The sequence below is a fragment of the Pseudophryne corroboree genome, chromosome 8 (assembly GCF_028390025.1).
Source record: "Pseudophryne corroboree isolate aPseCor3 chromosome 8, aPseCor3.hap2, whole genome shotgun sequence".
NCBI lineage: Eukaryota > Metazoa > Chordata > Amphibia > Anura > Myobatrachidae > Pseudophryne > Pseudophryne corroboree.
In genome coordinates this window covers 446214317-446236668 of record NC_086451.1, presented here as the reverse complement: position 1 = coordinate 446236668, position 22352 = coordinate 446214317, and the positions used below count along the sequence as shown (strand labels likewise).

Below are 22352 nucleotides of genomic sequence, written 5' to 3'. Positions count from 1 at the left end.
GATTTAGAAATGTTAAGATCAGTAATGTCACATGTTACTTCTACTGACTATGCACATTATTCCACTGTTTTGTGCTGCACATGATCACCCTGCGTTATCTTCTCTCCACAGGTCCCACATGTGATACGTATGTGAATGAATGTGACAGTAACCCATGTGTGCGGGGACAGTGTACAGATCTTGTGAATGCTTTCCAATGTCAATGTGATCCTGGGTTCTCAGGTAATTCAGACCATTTAAATATAGTCAGTTCATATTACTCCTGACAAATGATCCATCCTGGAACCTTGCTCTGTCTTTCCTATCGGGTAAGTAGTATACCTGAGATAGGACTTCTGCCTGAAATTGGAAGTTGAAAACAAAACAAAGACATTACTTTTGTTACCATATCACTGCCATGTTGTAGATATCTTAGTAATACCTGCAGCCATCTTGCTCTCCACAGTTTGTTACTATAGCTTCAGATGTTGCTGATGTTCACAGCATATCTTGTTACCATGGCTACAGGTGGCGCTAAGTATTGTCTGATGCTCACAGCATGACTTGTTACCATAACTACAGGTGCCACTAAGTATTGTCTGATGCTCACAGCATATCTTGTTACCATGGCTACAGGTGGCGCTAAATATTGTCTGATGCTCACAGCATGACTTGTTACCATGACTACAGGTGCCACTAAGTATTTTCTGATGCTCACAGGATGTCTTGTTACCATGGCTACAGGTGCCACTAACTATTGTTTGATGCTCACAGCATGTCTTGTTACCATGGCAACAGGTGCCGCTAAGTATTGTCTGATATTCACAGCATGTTTTGTTACCATGGCTACAGGTGTCGCTGAGTATTGTCTGATGCTCACAGCATGTCTTGTTACCATGGCTACAGGTGTCGCTCAGTATTGTCTGATGCTGACAGCATGTCTTGTTACCATGGCTACAGGTGTCGCTGAGTATTGTCTGGTGCTCACATCATGTCTTGTTACCATGGCTACAGGTGCCGCTGAGTATTGTCTGGTGCTCACAGCATGTCTTGTTACCATGGCTACAGGTGCCGCTGAGTATTGTCTGGTGCTCACAGCATGTCTTGTTACCATGGCTACAGGTGCCGCTGAGTATTGTCTGGTGCTCACAGCATGTCTTGTTACCATGGCTACAGGTGTCACTGAGTATTGTCTGGTGCTCACAGCATGTCTTGTTACCATGGCTACAGGTGCCACTAACTATTGTCTGATGCTCACAGCATGTCTTGTTACCATGGCAACAGGTGCCGCTAAGTATTGTCTGATATTCACAGCATGTTTTGTTACCATGGCTACAGGTGTCGCAGAGTATTGACTGATGCTCACAACATGCCTTGTTACCATGGCTACAGGTGTCGCCCAGTATTGTCTGATGCTCACAGCATGTCTTGTTACCATGGCTACGGGTGTCGCTGAGTATTGTCTGGTGCTCACATCATGTCTTGTTACCATGGCTACAGGTGTCGCTGAGTATTGTCTGATGCTCACAGCATGTCTTGTTACCATGGCTCCAGGTGCCGCTGAGTATTGTCTGATGCTCACAGCATGTCTTGTTACCATGGCTACGGGTGTCGCTGAGTATTGTCTGGTGCTCACAGCATGTCTGTTACCATGGCTACAGGTGTCGCTGAGTATTGTCTGATGCTCACAGCATGTCTTGTTACCATGGCTCCAGGTGCCGCTGAGTATTGTCTGATGCTCACAGCATGTCTTGTAGTCAGTGCTTTTTGCCTATGGGAAATGCTACTGAGAAAACAGGTGCTGGTACTCACCTAAAGTTCCAAGTAGATACAAGAGTTATATAGTAGCTTCCATAGACTGGATAAGTGAGCAGATGCTTATTGTGTTCATTCTTGTAATGATTTCACTGATTTCTTCAATTAAAGATTACACACACAACCCCCCCCCCCCCCCACAAAAAAAAAAGTTGCCAGTACTGCATAATGCTAAGTGCCCCCAGTGCATACCACTAAGTGCCCCCACTGCATATTACTAAGTGCCCCCAGTGCATACCACTAAGTGCCCCCACTGCATACCGCTAAGTGTCCCCAGTGCATACCACTAAGTGCCCCCACTGCATACCACTAAGTGCCCCCACTGCATACCGCTAAGTGTCCCCAGTGCATACCACTAAGTGCCCCCACTGCATACCACTAAGTGCCCCCACTGCATACCGCTAAGTGTCCCCAGTGCATACCACTAAGTGTCCCTAGTGCACACCACTAAGTGCCCCCAGTGCATACCGCTAAGTGTCCCCAGTGCATACCGCTAAGTGTCCCCAGTGCATACCACTAAGTGCCGCCACTGCATACCGCTAAGTGCCCCCACTGCATACCGCTAAGTGTCCCCAGTGCATACTACTAAGTGCCGCCACTGCATACCGCTAAGTGCCCCCACTGCATACCGCTAAGTGTCCCCAGTGCATACCACTAAGTGCCGCCACTGCATACCGCTAAGTGCCCCCACTGCATACCGCTAAGTGTCCCCAGTGCATACCACTAAGTGCCGCCACTGCATACTGCTAAGTGCCCCCACTGCATACTGCTAAGTGCCCCCAGTGCATACCGCTAAGTGCCCCCAGTGCATACCGCTAAGTGCCCCCAGTGCATACCGCTAAGTGCCCCCAGTGCATACCGCTAAGTGCCCCCACTGCATACCGCTAAGTGCCCCCACTGCATACCGCTAAGTAACCCCATTGCATACCGCTAAGTGCCCCCACTGCACCTCACAACTATTCCGTAATGGACAGCAGTACTTACATGTGCCCTAGGAAAGGGGGCATGACCTCATCTTAATGGTAAAGTGGCCTTGGGTGGGTGTGCAGCTAGCCAGTCCCCAGGCTCATCTCTTTGCACTGTTTAGATGCTGCGCACATGCTCATGGCATCTATTCAGGGATCACCTGCTGCTTTGCTATACAGAGGAGAGGTGATCAAAGGCACCCCCAACCCACCCACCCACTGGGGCACTGCGCTGTATTCGGGACAGGTGGGAGGTATACTACTGCGTACAGCTGTACTTCTACTGCATACTGCTGAGTACCGCCACACAAAAAGTGCTGGCTGAAGATGAAATATATGCAACACTGATGGAAAGTCCCAATCACTGCACCACTGTGACGTATGAATGAGTAAAGGATTGGAACGGACCATGGGCCGGATGTAATGGCTCTGAGACTCCGGCCGAACTCGTACGTTTTTTTTAAAGCAGCAAACGTTTACATGACAAACCCAACCAGGCTTTCCCTTGTAAATGTTTGCTGCTTTAAAAAAAACGCCCCCCACATATTAACCCTATGCAGACTCATTTTATTGACCAGTGACCCATGTGAATGTAACTTGCAATCAGCTTTTGCAAACGATGAGGATACATGGCTGAAGTCACTTCTGTGTCCAAAATAGATCAATTTCATCTTATTGAAATGAAGAAGCAAATGTGTCCCCTGGTTAATGCAAGTTTTCTCCAGAATTATCTTCATACCACGTAACCGTCTCTCTCCCTCTCTCTCTCTCTCCCCGACCCCTCTCTCTCTCCCCACTCTCTCTCTTCCCTTTCTTTGTCCCTCTCCCTCCCTTTCTCTCTCTCTCTTCCTTTCCCCCTCCCTCCACCTCTCTTTCTATTCCCCCCTTTCCCTCTCCCTCTCTCGCCCTTTCCCCCTCTCTCTTCCACCTTTCCCTCTCCCCTCTTCCTTATCTCTCTCCCTTTCCCTCTCCCTCTCTCTCTCTCTCTCTCTCTCTCTCATCCTTCCCTTACTCTCTCCCTTTCTCTCTCCCCCTCTCCTCCCTCTCCCTCTCTCTCGCCCTTTCCCCCTCTCTCTTCCCCCTTTCCCTCTCCCTTCTTCCTTATCTCTCTCCCTTTCCCTCTCCCACCCTCTCTCTCTCATCCTTCCCTTACTCTCTCCCTTTCTCTCTCCCCCTCTCCTCCCTCTCCCTCTCTCTCGCCCTTTCCCCCCTCTCTCTTCCCCCTTTCCCTCTCCCTTCTTCCTTATCTCTCTCCCTTTCCCTCTCCCACCCTCTCTCTCTCATCCTTCCCTTACTCTCTCCCTTTCTCTCTCCCCCTCTCCTCCCTCTCCCTCTCTCTCGCCCTTTCCCACTCTCTCTTCCCCCTTTCCCTCTCCCTTCTTCCTTATCTCTCTCCCACCCCCTCCCTCTCATCCTTCCCTTACTCTCTCCCTTACTCTTTCCCTCTCTCTCCTCCCTCTCTCTCCCTTTCCCCCTACCTCCTCCTCTTCTCTTCTTTCCCCACTCTCCCCCCTCCCCCCCCTCCCTCACTCCCTCTCGCCCTTTCCCCTTCTATCTTCTCCCCCCTTTCCCTCTCCCCTCTTCTTTATCTATCTCTCCCTTTCCCTCTCCCACCCCCTCCCTCTCATCCTTCCCTTACTCTCTCCCTTACTCTTTCCCTCCTCCCTCTCTCTCCCTTTCCCCCTACCTCCTCCTCTCCTCTTCTTTCCCTACTCCCTTCCCCCCTCTCTGTCTCTCTCCTTCCTCTTCTTTCCCCCCTCTCCCCACTCCCCCCCCCCTCTCTCTCTCTCTCTCTCTCTCTCTCTCTCAGGCCATCTCTGTGAAGCAGACATTGATGAGTGCAGCTATGACCCTTGTCAAAATGGAGGAGTCTGCCACAACACAGATGGAGGCTTCCTGTGTGATTGCCCGCCAGGGACAGAACCCCCGGCCTGCGCCTTACAGAACAGCAGCTGTACCAACATGACTTGTGTTCATGGCTCCTGTCAGACGCAGCACAACAGGTTGGGTTCTGCATCCGTATAAATTCTTGTCAGACACGTACCAATAACATATCTGGCTTTGTATTTGTCTTCAGTCCATTGGAACTTGAGCGCACAAAGCTGTATTTCAGACAGCATCTGCTCATTGTTATCAATGCAAAACTAACATTCATTTGTAAGACAATGTATTGGGCCTGCAGCAGAATTTTCTAAGTAAGACTGGACAAGGGGCCTAATTGAGACCTGATCGCTGTTGTGTGAAATCGCAAGGCGGGCGGTTATCGAACGACTGCGCATTGCGTACGGGCCCTAATGCGCACATGCGAAGCCAAACTGCAAAAAAATCCTGCGTCTTTCTTGATCGCTAGGCGAACGCAGGCTGATTGACAGGAAGCGGACGTTCAGGGCATAACTGGCCATATTCTGGGAGTGTCATGAAAAATGCAGGCGTTCCCAATCGTTTTCAGGGCGGGTGTGTGGCGTCAGCTCCGGCCCCGATCAGCCTGTTTCTATTGCACTATAGGAGTAAGTCCTGGGCTGCGCACAGACTGGAAAAATCATTAGATGGTGAGTGAGTTGCGAACGGATTTGCAGCTGACCGGCGTATGTATAGCTTTTCGCACGGCGTATACAGACTTGCACGGGGAGGATTTTCACTCTGTCTGGGTGGCGACTATCTGATCGCAAACCTCTGCAAATTCACAGGGGAACGATCAGGTCTGAATTACACACAAAGACTTCATTACGCAGGAACAATCAGAATGCAACTTCAGTAGAGACAAGTTGGTTTTACGCATTTAAGTTTGCAAATTCTGATGTTTATATTTAGGCGATGCGGGACAGGGTGGGGGTATCATGCAGAGCTGAGAATCGTGAACCAGTTAACCAATCACCTGACAAAAATATTAGAAATGCTTTTTGTGTTTTTATTTGGGAAGAGACCTGGTTTTATTTTCATATGACAAGATTCCCAATGTACATTGGAACATGTGGGAAATATATAGGTACAATTCTGTATGTACTTGTGTCATTTGTTTCTTTTTAATCTTGTTCAGAGCACATGTATTGCTGTTCTGTATGGCGGAGCAATTATATTCATTGCAAATGTATTGTTCTGCAGATGCTAAGGGGGCAATACCACATATGGGTTGCCAGGGGATACCCAGGTGGATGATGACTGCTCTAGGCCAATGTAGACGTCAGTTGTTGCTATACCCGCACATACTCTCTATCTCAGGTGCCTAACTTCCTTTTTCCCCCTCTCACATGTCTCTTCCTGTGCAGCTCTCAGTGTTCCTGCGATGTCGGCTGGTCAGGAGCAGCCTGTGACGCTCCCATCAATCAGTGTGTATCCAATCAGTGTGAGAACGGAGGGCAGTGCCAGCCTCACCAGGATGGGTATAACTGCAGCTGTACTACCGGTTACACAGGTGACTATACCTGGCCTACACACGGTCAACCTATAGACAGAGGAACAGAAGAGAGAACACAGGGGGTAATACAGACCTGATCGCAGCAGCAAATTTGTTAGCAGTTGGGCAAAACCATGTGCACTGCAGGTGGGGCAGATATAACATGTGCAGAGTTAGATTTGGGTGGGTTATTTTGTTTCTGTGCAGGGTAAATACTGGCTGCTTTATTTTTACACTGCAATGTAGATTTCAGTTTGAACACACCCCACCCAAATCTAATAGGCCGTACACACTGGCCGAAGTGTGCCGCCGATAGGAAGAATCTCGTTCAGTAATGAACGAGAAATTGTTCATATCTTTCAGTCTGTAGGCACCAACGATGAACGTTGCGCAGCCCCGCGGTCGTTCATCGTTGGTGGCGGCTCGTTTATACATGCCCCCCACCGCAGGGTCGTCCGTATTGGCCGTCGGGCACCTCGGCCAGTGTGTAGGGGGGCCCATTACACTCTCTGCACATGTTATATCTGCCCTCCCCCCCTGCGGTGCACATGGGGCCTACATCAGATCTGATCGAAGCATCAAATTTGTTAGTTAGATTTGGGTGGGATGTGTCCAAACTGAAATCTAAATTGCAGTGTAAAAATAAAGCAGCCAGTATTTACCCTGCACAGAAACAATATAACCCACCCAAATCTAACTCTCTCTGCACATGTTACATCTGCCCCCTCCCCCCCTCACCCTGCAGTGCACATGGTTTTGCCCATTAGCTAACAAATTTGCTGCTGCGATCAGATCTGAATTAGGCCCTAAGTCGTCAATAATGAGCAGGGAACTCATAACATCAGCTGCACTATTGGGTTACCATTGCTTTCAAAAAGTGGGAGACTAAGATTAAAAAAAAATTCCTGTGTGACTAAATAGTTTATACCAGAGGTCCTCAATCATGGTCCTCAAGGCTCCCCAACGGTCCAGGTTTTAGGTATATCCGTGGCTCAGCACAGATGGTTAGATTATATTGACTGAGGCGCTAATTAAGTCACCTGTGGCCAAGCATGAATAAACTTAAAACCTGAACCGTTGGGGTGCTTTGAGGACCGCGTTTGAGAACCTCTGTTTTATACCATCCAAAGTCAGCTTGGTGAGGTATGTGTGGCTTATTGAGAATATAAGTTTTTCTTCTTTCGTTTAAAATATTTAGCAATCTGCTTTCTAACCAACTTTCCATTTTTGGTAGTAAAAGAAATGTAAGTGAAGGCGCACAATATGTCACCATTTTTTATTGTCTTTTTGCACGATTTAACAGTCAGTCTGCTTGGAGCTTAAATCTTTCTAAATCATTGGTGCATGATACTACATCTACTCAGCCGAAGGAGAGTTAATTTCTAACCGCATAAACCGCATAAGTGCATGCAACTAATTAATCCCTTTGTGAACTAACAACTACTCTGTTTGGAATAAATACTAACTTTGCGTATTTATGTGCAAGTACTATTTCGGCTGAAGGAGAATTCTTCCTTAATTGGTTTAACCTCTGTAGGTGCATGCAAGTAAGCTTGTAAAAGGGAGCATTACCAATCAAAGCGCAATCTGTGTGGAGTTTACATTCACTTGCTTATGGAGTAATTTACCAAATCACTGTTTCATGGTTTTATGCTAATAATTTTGTTTTACTGTTTGTATGTAAGATTAAGATTTTAATCAGTAATTTGAAATAAATCAGTAATTTGTATCAAAACAGCAGTCGGTTAACATATTGTGCGCCTTCACTTACATTTCTTTTAGTGACACATTTTTATGTTGAGTGGATTTCCAGGTCCACATTGTGAAGGCAGCCAAAATTAGGTTGTTCTCTCTATTTAGAGGCTACATTCAAGGAAAACTCAGCGCCAGACACATTTTTTTCTGTTGTTGCATTTTTGGTAGTGTGTAATACTTAAGATGTTTTTAATTTATCTGGTTTACCTGACAAATGTTGATGCCGTAAAATATATCCCGTGCCGCGTTTTGTCCTGTCATAAATATGGTCGCCCTGCCTCTGCTATAAGGCTGATAGCGTTCATTTCCCTTCCCAGGGTTACACTGTGAAACGCCCATCCTTCTGTGTGCCCTAGACAGCTGCCTGAACGGTGGAGCCTGCCATCAGCAGCCCAACTTCACTCTCTCCTGCCGGTGCCCAGTGGGATGGGAAGGTACGGTATAATAGTGGCACACCTTTCGTCGCCATAGACAGCTCTTCATGGGAGGAGAGACCTTCCTATATTTATCCTTCCTATATTTATTCACATGTAACTGCGGTCTTAGGGGTCTATTCATGAAGCAGTGAAAAGACTAGAGAAGTGAGCCTGTGGAGAAGTTGCCCATGGCAACCAATCATCCGCTCCGTACAATTTTATAGTATGCAAATTATAAATGTTACTTCATTGCTGATTGGTTGCCATGGGCAACTTCTCCACTGGCTCACTTCTCCACACTTTTCACTGCTTCATGAATAGACCCCTTAGTAACGGTACTCTACATTGTACTTTAATACGCTAAAGTTATTTTGAGAGATACAGGACAGTTCTACCTTCATACAATGATGGCTACTGTAGATAAATTAGAATAATCTTGAGGTTCAATTTACCTAATAGAACCGTATAACTGGCGGCTGTGGCTGAGAGTATACAGCTGTCCTATGTATACTATACAGTTCCAAGATATATAGGGCTGCCGGTGTAGACCAACTGATGACTTAGGTGTATAGTAGAGAAGTTGCCCAAACCAGCCAATCAGCTCCTGTCATTTCAAAGACTGTGCTAGAAAAATGAGAGAAGGTGATTGGTTGGTTTGGGCAACTTCTCTACTTTATCTCTCTCCAAGGCTTGGTACATCTCTCCCTTAGGCTGGGCAGTGTGTCGTCCCAACTTACTCCTTCCTGCCTCTCTGAGAGCCGTTTATTCCTGGTGAACCTTCTATTCTAACCCCAGACGCCTGTTCTCTTCCTCCCTTAAGGTGTACGCTGTGAAGCTGATGTCGATGAATGTATGGAAGATCCCTGTAAGAACGTGGGCAGCTGTGTTAATAGCCTTGGATCATACAGCTGCCAATGTCCCCCAGGTTATACAGGACATCAGTGTGGGAAACAGTTAAATCCGTGCTCACCAGGTGATGTATGCACGTTATACTAATGTTACCAGTTGCATTGATGTCAGTCTAATGCTCGCAGGAACACGGGTGAGGCGCCCATAGACGTGGCAATTTTGTTGGCCAGTTTAGACCTGATGGGTCTTGGGTGAAGACCACCTCAAAGCACTTAAATCCGCTCGGGGTTTAATCATTACTGGCTGATAAAACTAGCGGACAACAGTAACCGCCATTATGGGCTTAATTCTAACTTATACGTAATGCGAGCGCAACTCCGGATGCTCGCAGAGAACAGAATGCAGATGGATTGCAACCGGAATGCTGATACGCCTGTATGCTCTGCACCACTCTACAGGCTGCAATATAAGCCATCATTATTATCACTGGGGCTTACACTTACGTATGCTTGGTGCAAGTGACCCAATTTGGCATCCACAGTGCACCCACATGACTCAGAGTAGTAAGTAACTCTGGCTACAAGCTCACAGCACCCACAAAACAGATTTCTTACGTGCATCCACAGTTCCACCGAGAAAAGTCAATTTTACTGTCACCGCAGAGCAATGGCTGAGATACGTACACCTGGTCATATGGAACCAGCAGACCTGAATTGTACAGCTACTCCAAATCTGTCCAGTTCTGCTACCTACATTGTGGGCCACCACTGTCAGACCAAGCAATGGTCCTTAATGTATTTGACGAAGTCCACATAGTACAATGTATATAATATATAGTTCCTGGGCAGGGGTTTATAGGACTGTACTACACGTTTATGATAGATAATATATCCCCTAACACCCCACGGTTTCCTTTTAGCATTCGGCACACTCTAGAAAACATCTGCACAGTTTGACATTTTCTCCTGTCTCCTTGCTAGTCCTGATCATTTCTTCTTCTGTCCCCCTTTCTTCCCATTAGACAGTTGCCAGAAAGGTGAACTATGCATCAGTCTGAATGACTCGTTTGTGTGCACATGTCCCCCGGGGTACACAGGGAAGATGTGCCAGGAGAGAGTGGACAGGTGTGCCAGCTCACCCTGCCAGAATGGAGGGTCCTGCAGGAACCAATCCAACTCGTACACGTGTGATTGTGCCAGAGGCTATGAGGGACCAAAGTGCGAGGTCAACACTCAAGACTGTACCAACAGGTAAGAGACTGGCACAGAAGAAGGACAAAGACGGTGGTAGGACAGCAAAAACGGGCACACCGTAAATGACCCATCCATGATGTTTTGCATTTCCCCGCAGCTCCTGCCTTAATGGGGGCTCCTGTGTGGATGGCATTGCCTCCTTCTCCTGTCTGTGCTCAGATAGATTCACAGGTGACCAGTGTCAGGAACAGCTGACCTACTGCAAACCTGAGACCTGCAAGAATGGGGGAGCCTGCCTTGAGGTCCCCGGGGTCTATGTCTGCTCCTGCACTGAGGTGTACACAGGGAGCCATTGTGAGGTGAGGACGCCTGTGCATGTATGTAGTTCCAGCAGTTAGATTACCAGGGGTGACAAGATCTTCTCTAACCTCATCACTAGCTCCTCATCCTTGTACAAACCACCAGGGCCTGTAATGTATGAGATTGGGAAGCATCTGGTTGCTCTAACACGCAGGTTCCCAAACTCAGTCCTCAGAACCCCACACAGGTCATGTTTTCCAGGTCATATGTGGATTTTTAAAATGTGGCAGTTGGTCATACACAGTGCTTCTGCCGGGTGACCTGGAAAACGTGACCTGTGTGGGGTCCTGAGGACAGAGTTTGGAAACCACTTCTCTAACCCAATACAATTTCTTTTGACTGTCTTCACAGAACATCATAGACTTCTGTGCTCGCAGACCATGCCAGAATGGAGGCTCGTGCTCTCAGATGGAGACCAGGTACCGGTGCCTGTGTGCTCTCGGATGGGTTGGGAGTCACTGTGAGACCCCTCTTCTGACCTGCAAGGCCACGGCTTCCAGAGGTACCGCATACAATGGTCCAGCTATCCCAGACCAAAGGACATTTCCCCCCCTCCCTGTATATTCTCCTCCTTGCGTTGTCCTTTTCCATCCTTTGAAAGTCTTCTACTGGTCTGATGAAATAAATACTTCAACGATGCTAAAATAAAAAAAACATTATTGAGTTCATATTATTTGCTTACTAGTGTTCTAGCTCATTCATTCCCCGTTCACAGGGATGGATCCAGACACACTGTGTAATGGACACGGAAACTGTGTGGATGCGGGTACATCTTATGTGTGCCGTTGTTTCCCTGGTTACTCCGGCACCCGCTGCCAGGACAAGATCGATCCATGCCAACCGAACCCCTGTAATAATGGTGGGCGCTGCCGGGAAGTTTCTGGGTTGCCCTCTTGTCAGGTAAAAATATGTATCTTTGATATGATGGAAGAGTGAATAACATATCAACAATACAACACTTAACACGTGTGGGAGGAAACTGGAGCACCCTAAGAACATCCGCACAAGCACAGGGAAAATATACACGTTCCACACATGGGAATTAAACCACAGACCTCAGTGAGGCAGTAATGCTAACCATTACACCAACCGTGCTGCCCTATATTAAAAGTGTATGGTGATTCCTCTTCTTCTGATTAACCAGATATAGACACAGCATGCTTTTTAAGCTATCAACTCATATCACAACCACCTCATTATTTTTGAATATATGAGTATATATGGAAGGTTCTAAACCCGCCAATTTGTAAATTTGGGCTTTGTATACTTCTAATGGAAAATGGTGCGGCTTTGTGCTTAGTAATTATGCGGATTGCAATCCCGCTGGTAAACTGCAGCAAAACCTCTAAGATTTCAAACCCACTTCTTAGTAAATATATACTCTTTAGACTTCAAGCAAGAGATGTTCTGTAGGTTAAAACTAAACTTCACTAGTTCATTGGTCAATAGAAATTGTGGAGAATGTTATCAATGTTGGTAGAAAGTTATGTCATTGGTATTAACTAGCAAAGGGGCCTCCTGCCAGGTACCCTCTGTCTGAGCGCTGCCTCGCCCTGTCCTAAACCCTGCAACAACGTATGCATACATGCATCAGCCTTAATTCTGTTCCTTTTTTTATAGTGTCCCCCTGGTTACAATGGAATGACCTGTGTAGAGAGAGACCCCTGTCTATCCCAGCCTTGTTACCACAATGGGGTGTGTGTTCCACAAGCCGGGAGCTATCATTGTGTGTGTCCCTCAGGAACTCAAGGTGAGTATTGTAAGATGATAAGAAGGCACAGGTAGGAAGCAGATAATGGGGCACAGGTAAAAAGCAGATAATGCGGCACAGGTAGGAAGCAGATAAGGGGGCACAATTTGGAAGAAGATAAGAGGGCATAGGTAGGAAGCAGATAAGGGGGCACAGGTAGGAAGCAGGTAAGGGGGCACAGGTAGGAAGCAGATAATGGGGCACAGGTAAGAAGCAGATAATGGGGCACAGGTAGGAAGCAGATAATGGGGCACAGGTAAGAAGCAGATAATTAGGCACAGTAGGAAGCAGATAAGGGGGCACAGGTAGGAAACAGATAAGAGGGCACAAGTAGGAAGCAGATAAGAGGGCACAGGTAGGAAGCAGATAAGAGGGCACAGGTTGGAACAAGATAAGAGGGCACAGGTTGTAAGAAGATAAGGGTTTACAGGTAGGAAGCAGATAAGGGGGCACAGGTAGGAAGCAGATAAGAGGGCACAGGTAGGAAGCAGCTAAGAGGGCACAGGTTGTAAGAAGATAAGGGTTTACAGGTAGGAAGCAGATAAGGGGGCACAGGTAGGAAGCAGATAAGAGGGCACAGGTAGGAAGCAGATAAGAGGGCACAGGTAGGAAGCAGATAAGAGGGCACAGGTAGGAAGCAGATAAGAGGGCACAGGTTGGAAGAAGATAAGAGGGCACAGGCTGGAAGAAGATAAGAGGGCACAGGTAGGAAGCAGATAAGGGGGCACAGGTAGGAAGCAGATAAGAGGGCACAGGTAGGAAGCAGATAAGAGAGCACAGGTAGGAAGCAGATAAGAGGGCACAGGCTGGAAGAAGATAAGAGGGCACAGGTAGGAAGCAGCTAAGGGGGCACAGGTAGGAAGCAGATAAGAGGGCACAGGTTGGAACAAGATAAGAGGGCACAGGTTGTAAGAAGATAAGGGTTTACAGGTAGGAAGCAGATAAGGGGGCACAGGTAGGAAGCAGATAAGGGGGCACAGGTAGGAAGCAGATAAGAGGGCACAGGTTGGAAGAAGGTAAGAGGGCACAGGCTGGAAGAAGATAAGGGTTTACAGGTAGGAAGCAGATAAGGGGCACAGGTAGGAAGCAGATAAGGGGGCACAGGTAGGAAGCAGATAAGAGGGCACAGGTTGGAACAAGATAAGAGGGCACAGGTTGTAAGAAGATAAGGGTTTACAGGTAGGAAGCAGATAAGGGGGCACAGGTAGGAAGCAGATAAGGGGGCACAGGTAGGAAGCAGATAAGAGGGCACAGGTAGGAAGCAGATAAGAGGGCACAGGTTGGAAGAAGATAAGAGGGCACAGGCTGGAAGAAGATAAGAGGGCACAGGTAGGAAGCAGATAAGAGGGCACAGGTAGGAAGCAGATAAGAGGGCACAGGTAGGAAGCAGATAAGAGGGCACAGGTGGGAAGTAGATAAGAGGGCACAGGTAGGAAGCAGATAAGAGGGCACAGGTAGGAAGCAGATAAGAGGGCACAGGTTGGAAGAAGATAATAGGGCACAGGCTGGAAGAAGATAAGAGGGCACAGGTAGGAAGCAGATAAGGGGGCACAGGTAGGAAGCAGATAAGAGGGCACAGGTAGGAAGCAGATAAGAGAGCACAGGTAGGAAGCAGATAAGAGGGCACAGGTTGGAAGAAGATAAGTGGGCACAGGCTGGAAGAAGATAAGTGGGCACAGGCTGGAAGAAGATAAGAGGGCACAGGTAGGAAGCAGCTAAGGGGGCACAGGTAGGAAGCAGATAAGAGGGCACAGGTTGGAACAAGATAAGAGGGCACAGGTTGTAAGAAGATAAGGGTTTACAGGTAGGAAGCAGATAAGGGGGCACAGGTAGGAAGCAGATAAGAGGGCACAGGTTGGAACAAGATAAGAGGGCACAGGTTGTAAGAAGATAAGGGTTTACAGGTAGGAAGCAGATAAGGGGCACAGGTAGGAAGCAGATAAGAGGGCACAGGTAGGAAGCAGATAAGAGGGGACAGGTAGGAAGCAGATAAGAGGGCACAGGTAGGAAGCAGATAAGAGGGCACAGGTAGGAAGCAGCTAAGAGGGCACAGGTAGGAAGCAGATAAGGGGGCACAGGTAGGAAGCAGATAAGGGGGCACAGGTAGGAAGCAGATAAGAGGGCACAGGTTTGAACAAGATAAGAGGCACAGGTTGTAAGAAGATAAGGGTTTACAGGTAGGAAGAAGATAAGAGGCCACAGGTAGGAAGCAGATAAGAGGGCACAGGTAGGAAGCAGATAAGAGGGCACAGGATGTAAGAAGATAAGGGGGCACAGGCTGGAAGAAGATAAGAGGGCATAGGTAGGAAGCAGATAAGGGGGCAAAGGTAGGAAGCAGATAAGAGGGCACAGGTTGGAAGAAGATAAGAGGGCACAGGCTGGAAGAAGATAAGAGGGCATAGGTAGGAAGCAGATAAGGGGGCACAGGTAGGAAGCAGATAAGAGGGCATAGGTAGGAAGCAGATAAGGGGGCAAAGGTAGGAAGCAGATAAGAGGGCACAGGTTGGAAGAAGATAAGAGGGCACAGGCTGGAAGAAGATAAGAGGGCATAGGTAGGAAGCAGATAAGGGGGCACAGGTAGGAAGCAGATAAGAGGGCACGGGTTGGAAGAAGATAAGGGGGCACAGGTAGGAAGCAGATAAGGGTGCACAGGTAGGAAGCAGATAAGGGGGCACAGGTAGGAAGCAGATAAGAGGGCACAGGTAGGAAGCAGATAAGAGGGCACAGGTAGGAAGCAGATAAGAGGGCACAGGTTGTAAGAAGATAAGGGTTTACAGGTAGGAAGCAGATAAGGGGGCACAGGTAGGAAGCAGATAAGGGGGCACAGGTAGGAAGCAGATAAGAGGGCACAGGTAGGAAGCAGGTAAGAGGGCACAGGTAGGAAGCAGATAAGAGGGCACAGGTAGGAACAAGATAAGAGGGCACAGGATGTAAGAAGATAAGGGTTTACAGGTAGGAAGCAGATAAGGGGGCACAGGTAGGAAGCAGATAAGAGGGCACAGGTTGGAAGAAGATAAGGGGGCACAGGTAGGAAGAAGATAAGAGGGCACAGGATGTAAGAAGATAAGGGTTTACAGGTAGGAAGCAGATAAGGGGGCACAGGTAGGAAGCAGATAAGAGGGCACAGGTTGGAAGAAGATAAGGGGGCACAGGTAGGAAGCAGATAAGGGGGCACAGGTTGTAAGAAGATAAGAGGGCATAGGTAGGAAGAAGATAAAAGGGCACAGTTAGGAAGCAGATAAGAGGGCATAGGTAGGAAGCAGATAAGAGGGCACAGGTAGGAAGCAGATAAGAGGGCACAGGTTGGAAGAAGATAAGGGGGCACAGGTTGGAAGGAGATAAGGGGACACAGGTTGGAAGGAGATAAGGGGGCACAGGTAGGAAGCAGATAAGATGGCACAGGTAGGAAGCAGATAAGAGGGCACAGGTTGGAAGAAGATATGGGGGCACAGGTTGGAAGAAGATAAGGGGGCACAGGTAGGAATCAGATAAGAGGGGACAGATAGGAAGCAGATAAGGGGGCACAGGTTGGAAGAAGATAAGAGGGCATAGGTAGGAAGCAGATAAGGGGGCACAGGTAGGAAGCAGATAAGAGGGCACAGGTAGGAAGCAGATAAGAGGGCACATGTTGGAAGAATATAAGAGGGCACAGGTTGTAAGAAGATAAGGGTGCACAGGTAGGAAGTAGATAAGAGGGCACAGGTAGGAAGCAGATAAGGGGGCACAGGTAGGAAGCAGATAAGAGGGCATAGGTAGGAAGCAGATAAGGGGGCACAGGTTGTAAGAAGATAAGGGGGCACAGGTAGGAAGCAGATAAGGGGGCACAGGTAGGAAGCAGATAAGGGGGCACAGGTAGGAAGCAGATAAGAGGGCACAGGTTGTAAGAAGATAAGGGTTTACAGGTAGGAAGAAGATAAGAGGGCACAGGTTGGAAGAAGATAAGAGGGCACAGGTTGGAAGAAGATAAGGGGTCACAGGTAGGAAGCAGATACGGGGGGCACAGGTAGGAAGAAGATAAGAGGTAACAGTTAAGTAGTAAGAAAGTAGAAGGTCACAGTTAGGTAGTAAATACCGTAGATAGAAAGTCACAGTTAGGTAATAAGAAGGTAGAAATTCACAGTTAGGTAGTAAGAAGGTAGTAGGTCACAGGTTTTAAGAAGCTAGGAGGTCACAGTTAGGTAGTAAGAATTTAGGAGGTCACAGGTAGTAAGAAGGTAGGAGGGCATAGGTAGGAAGCAGATAAGGGGCACAGGGAGGAAGCAGATAAGGGGGCACAGGTAGGAAGCAGATAAGGGGGCACGGGTTGGAAGAAGATAAGAGGGCATAGGTAGGAAGCGGATATGGGGGCACAGGTAGGAAGCAGATAAGAGGGCACAGGTAGGAAGCAGATAAGAGGGCACAGGTAGGAAGCAGATAAGGGGGCACAGGTTGGAAGAAGATAAGAGGGCACAGGCTGAAAGAAGATAAGAGGGCACAGGTAGGAAGCAGATAAGGGGGCACAGGTAGGAAGCAGATAAGGGGGCACATGTAGGAAGCAGATAAGAGGGCACAGGTAGGAAGCAGATAAGGGGGCATAGGTAGGAAGAAGATAAGAGGTAACAGTTAAGTATTAAGAAAGTAGAAGGTCACAGTTGGGTAGTAAATACCGTAGGTAGAAAGTCACAGTTAGGTATTAAGAAGGTAGTAGGTCACAGGTTTTAAGAAGCTAGGAGGTCACAGTTAGGTAGTAAGAATTTAGGAGGTCACAGGTAGTAAGAAGGTAGGTGGTATTAGTAGGTAGTAAGAAGGTAGGTGGTATTAGTAGGTAGTAAGTAGGTAGGTGGTATTAGTAAGTAGAAAGAAGGTAAGTGATATTATTAGTAGGTAGTAAGAAGGTAGGTGGTATTAGTAGCTAGTAAGAAGGTAGGTGGTATTAGTAGGTAGTAAGAAGGTAGGTAGTATTAGTAGGTAGTAAGAAGGTAGGTGGTATTACTAGGTAGTAAGAAGGTAGGTGGTATTAGTAGTTAGAAGAAGGTAGGAGGTCACAATTAGGTAGTAAGAAGGTAGGTGGTATTAGTAGGTAGTAAGAAGGTAGGTAGTATTAGTAGGTAGTAAGAAGGTAGGTAGTATTAGTAAGTAGTAAGAAGGTAGGTAGTATTAGTAGGTAGTAAGAAGGTAGGTGGTATTAGTAGTAAGAAGGTAGGTGGTATTAGTAGTTAGTAAGAAGGTAGGAGGTCACAATTAGGTAGTAAGAAGGTAGGTGGTATTTGTAGGTAGTAAGAAGGTAGGTAGTATTAGAAGGTAGTAAGAAGGTAGGTGGTATTAGTAGGTATGAAGAAGGTAGGTAGTATTAGTAGGTAGTAAGAAGGTAGGTGGAATTAGTAGGTAGTAAGAAGGTAGGTTGTATTAGTAGTTAGTAAGAAGGTAAGTGGTCACAATTAGGTAGTAAGAAGGTAGGTGGTATTAGTAGGTAGTAAGAAGGTAGGTGATATTAGTAGATAGTAAGAAAGTAGTGGTATTAGTAGGTAGTAAGAAGGTAGGAGGTCACCGTTAGGTAGTAAGAAGGTAGGTGGTATTAGTAGTTAGTAAGAAGGTAGGAGGTCACAATTAGGTAGTAAGAAGGTAGGTGGTATTAGTAGGTAGTAAGAAGGTAGGTGATATTAGTAGGTAGTAAGAAGGTAGTTGATATTAGTAGGTAGTAAGAAGGTAGGAGGTCACAATTAGGTAGTAAGAAGGTAGGTGGTATTAGTAGGTAGTAAGAAGGTAGGTGATATTAGTAGGTAGTAAGAAGGTAGGTGGTATTAGTAGGTAGTAAGAAGGTAGATTATATTAGTAGGTAGTAAGAAGGTTGGTGGTATTAGTAGGTAGTAAGAAGGTAGGTGGTATTAGTAGATAGTAAGAAGGTAGGTGGTATTAGTAGGTAGTAAGTAGGTAGGCAATATTATTAGTAGGTAGTAAGAAGGTAGGTGGGATTAGTATGTAGTAAGAAGGTAGGTGATATTAGTAGGTAGTAAGAAGGTATGTGGTATTAGTAGGTAGTAAGAAGGTAGGTGGTATTAGGTAGTAAGAAGGTAGGTGATATTAGTAGGTAGTAAGAAGGTAGGTGGTATTAGTAGGTAGTAAGAAGGTAAGTGGTATTAGTAGGAAGTAAGAAGGTAGGCGATATTATTAGTAGGTAGTAAGAAGGTAGGTGGTATTAGTAGGTAGTAAGAAGGTAGGTGATATTAGTAGGTAGTAAGAAGGTAGTTGATATTAGTAGGTAGTAAGAAGGTAGGAGGTCACAATTAGGTAGTAAGAAGGTAGGTGATATTAGTAGGTAGTAAGAAGGTAGGTGGTATTAGCAGGTAGTAAGAAGGTAGATTATATTAGTAGGTAGTAAGAAGGTTGGTGGTATTAGTAGGTAGTAAGAAGGTAGGTGGTATTAGTAGATAGTAAGAAGGTAGGTGGTATTAGTAGGTAGTAAGAAGGTAGGCAATATTATTAGTAGGTAGTAAGAAGGTAGGTGGTATTAGTATGTAGTAAGAAGGTAGGTGATATTAGTAGGTAGTAAGAAGGTAGGTGGTATTAGTAGGTAGTAAGAAGGTAGGTGGTATTAGGTAGTAAGAAGGTAGGTGATATTAGTAGGTAGTAAGAAGGTAAGTGGTATTAGTAGGTAGTAAGAAGATAGGCGATATTATTAGCAGGTAGTAAGAAGGTAGGTGGTATTAGTAGGTAGTAAGACATTAGGTGGTATTGGTAGGTAGTAAGAAGGTAGGCGATATTATTTGCAGGTAGTAAGAAGGTAGGTGGTGTTAGTAGGTAGTAAGACGTTAGGTGGTATTGGTAGGTAGTAAGAAGGTAGGCGATATTATTAGCAGGTAGTAAGAAGGTAGGTGGTATTAGTAGGTAGTAAGACGTTAGGTGGTATTGGTAGGTAGGTAGGTAGTAAGTAGGTAGGAGGTCAGAGATAGTTAATGCTCTATTGATAACAGAGGTCACCAGGATTACTAAGAAATAAGTGCTTTGCAGGTTATGGTTATATCTCATTTCTCTGTATCAGGAGCTCAGTGTGAAATCAACACCGACGAGTGTGCAACCACTGAGCCCCGCTGTTTTCACGGGGGCACCTGCAAAGATGAAGTGGGGCACTATACCTGCCTATGTCCCCGAGGGTATGTGGGAGACCGCTGTGAAGGTGACGTGAATGAGTGTCTGTTCAACCCCTGTGACCCACGAGGGACCCTCACCTGTGTGCAGCTCGACAACAGCTACCAGTGCCAGTGTCACCAGCATTACACCGGTACAGCTTCCCAGCCTATTATCCTGCTTGTCTGACAATTACTTTCTATGTTATTCATGTATATAGTGTCAGTCTCTACACAGAACCTCGCAGCGCTAGTCCAGGGAGATAAATACAAGCTCTATATTTACGCACAATCGGGATGTTCTGTCACTGGAACTGGCATACTGGGGACACTGTAAATCATCTGATCACTATATGCCCAGGTTACCAGATCAGCTATGTAAACCCAGACACCATTATTCCCAAATGACCCGTTTCCACCTCCAATTTCCTAGTCATCAACCAATCAGCTTCTAGGCTTTTCAAAAACTGTTCTTGGTAAGTGGCAGTTAGAAGCTGATATCTCTCTCCAAGACTTGATACAGCTCCTCCTTTGTCCGACACAGTGCGTAATTCATCTACTTTATAGATGGCCAGCCAATCAGAAATGGTCCCTGTGAATAATGACTGACCAGTCCTGATTCTCTAGCCAACAAAATGTATCTGGGTGAAATTGGCCACGTAGCATGGCACTCATGTTCCTATTGTTACCTGTTCAGGTAGAGCCTGACACATTACATATCCTGTGTAAATTACAATTCATGCTCATGGCAATGCATGCCTGTATGATAACAGAAACACTGTAGTCATGCAACAGGACAGCAACTGTAGTACATGAAAGCAGCACAGTCATTCCTTCAGCATAGAGATCTTCAATAGCAAAATAATTGGGAAGAGTGGAGCAGAGTGTTTCGGACCAGGTGGAAGCGGTCATATTAGAAGACCTGCAGCAATTACCTAACATACTTCCTCCAGGGAAGTTTCATTCCCTGTACCAAGATGGCCACCGAGGCGACTCCTGAGCATGTGCGAAGCCATCTTGGGACTGTGTGAGAGTGCCACTGAGGTAGTATGACTATTCCAGCACCCTGCACAGCTACCCGGTACCTACATACACTCACCAGCCGGTGAGTTGTATGAAACCCAGCTGCGCTCCATCTACCAGTGTATGTAACAGTGAGTACGGCTGTACCTGCTTTATCTTCAATAAAATTACCCCACCGGTTAAGTAACTGGGCTGTTCATAGTTGTAAGGTATACGCTGGTGGGTACAGAAACTCTGCTACATCCTCACATCTGTACAATCCGTTATAGTACAGTCAGTATCAGTACAATAGTCAGAAATAACATTTTGGATTATATCTCTGGGGCTGCACTGACGGCAGGAAAGTAACAATTGATAGGAGACGTTCTTTCTGTGATATTGCACTGACTCTCTCTAGTCTATGTCTGTGCAGCGTTATACCGGAACCTGTTCTTGCTGTCTCCCCAGGTCAGCGATGTGAGCATGCAATTAATTTCTGTGATAATAATCCTTGCGCTAATGGAGGAGTCTGTGCACTGGCTGGGGATACCCCACCTGGATTCACCTGCAGCTGCCCGCAGGTAATTATCTCTAATTAGTCATAAGTAGGATAATTACTGTTATTGCTGCAGTTCATCTTAGGGTAATTACATTGTGCTGATGACTTACTGTGTAGCTGACGAGGAGCTGTTGCTCTTATAACAAAGACGTTTGTCCTCTTTTAGTGTGTACATACATAACAGCGGATAACGGTGGCTCTCCCATTATTGCTGTACAAATCCTATTGTGCTGTTGGATCCTGTGCCCCGCAGCAGCCGGAGAGCCACAGGTTAGCCAGGTCTGCATTATACAGCTGGAGTAGGATGCTAAGGGCACGTCTCACAATGCACCCTCGCTGCAATACACCTACTCCATCTGCAGAACACGCTGCAGTTGTTCGCAGCGGTGCGATCGGGTCAGAACTGCGCATGCGCCATCGCCACAGTGCGCCGGCGCATGCCAGACGGCCGAAGGCTGTCATTGCCTAGCGATCGCCTCTGCCTGATTGACAGGCAGAGGCGTTCGCTGGGCGGGGGGGGGGGGGGGGGCACGGCGGCGATTGGCCGCCGTTTTAGAAGCGCGGTCCAGCCAACGCAGGCGTGGCTGGACCGTGCAGGCAGCAGGCTGCAGCAGCTGCTTGACGTCACACGCAGCCGCTGCAACCCAGGGCAGCGACAAGTGACTCCCGGCCAGCCGCATGAGCTGCGCTGGCCGGGAGTTACTCTTCAAGTGCAAAAGCATCACCCTGTGCAATGCTTTTGTACTTGTGCGGTGGGGCCGGACAGACATGTGGGGCGGACTAGCCCTGTGCTGGGCGTCCCTCCACATGTCAGTGTAAGTGATCGTAGCTGTGCTAAATTTAGCACAGCTGCGATCAGCTTGGAACGACCCCCATAGGCTTACCATACTATCCCTTTAAACTGGGACACTCATAAATTACACAGGTTCTGTGGCTGAGATCAGTATGATTTCCCGATGGTCAGGATGCCGGCGGTTAGGATACAGACAGTGGCATCCCATTCATCAGAATCCAGACAGCCCCCTCTAAAGTACCCTAACCCTCCTCTGCCCCCTACCCTAACCTCCCTTGTGAGTGCCTAACCCTAACCCTCCCCGGTGGTGCCTAACCCTAACCCTCCCCGGTGGTGCCTAACCCTAACCCTCCCCGGTGGTGCCTAACCCTAACCCTCCCCGGTGGTGCCTAACCCTATCCCTCCCTTCCCCGCTACCT

General features: G+C 47.1%; 1 protein-coding gene across 1 annotated transcript in view; it reads left to right on the top strand.

The window, feature by feature from the left end:
• NOTCH4 (notch receptor 4) overlaps positions 1-22352 on the top strand; it is a 102586-nt gene that overhangs the window by 68976 nt on the left and 11258 nt on the right. The window contains exons 11-22 of the mRNA XM_063938180.1: positions 112-222; positions 4570-4762; positions 6026-6171; positions 8226-8342; positions 9145-9297; positions 10195-10423; positions 10524-10725; positions 11078-11228; positions 11442-11626; positions 12347-12476; positions 19495-19734; positions 21050-21162. Of these exons, the coding sequence (XP_063794250.1) occupies positions 112-222; positions 4570-4762; positions 6026-6171; positions 8226-8342; positions 9145-9297; positions 10195-10423; positions 10524-10725; positions 11078-11228; positions 11442-11626; positions 12347-12476; positions 19495-19734; positions 21050-21162 (1970 nt within the window). The remainder of the gene's footprint in view (positions 1-111; positions 223-4569; positions 4763-6025; positions 6172-8225; positions 8343-9144; positions 9298-10194; positions 10424-10523; positions 10726-11077; positions 11229-11441; positions 11627-12346; positions 12477-19494; positions 19735-21049; positions 21163-22352) is intronic.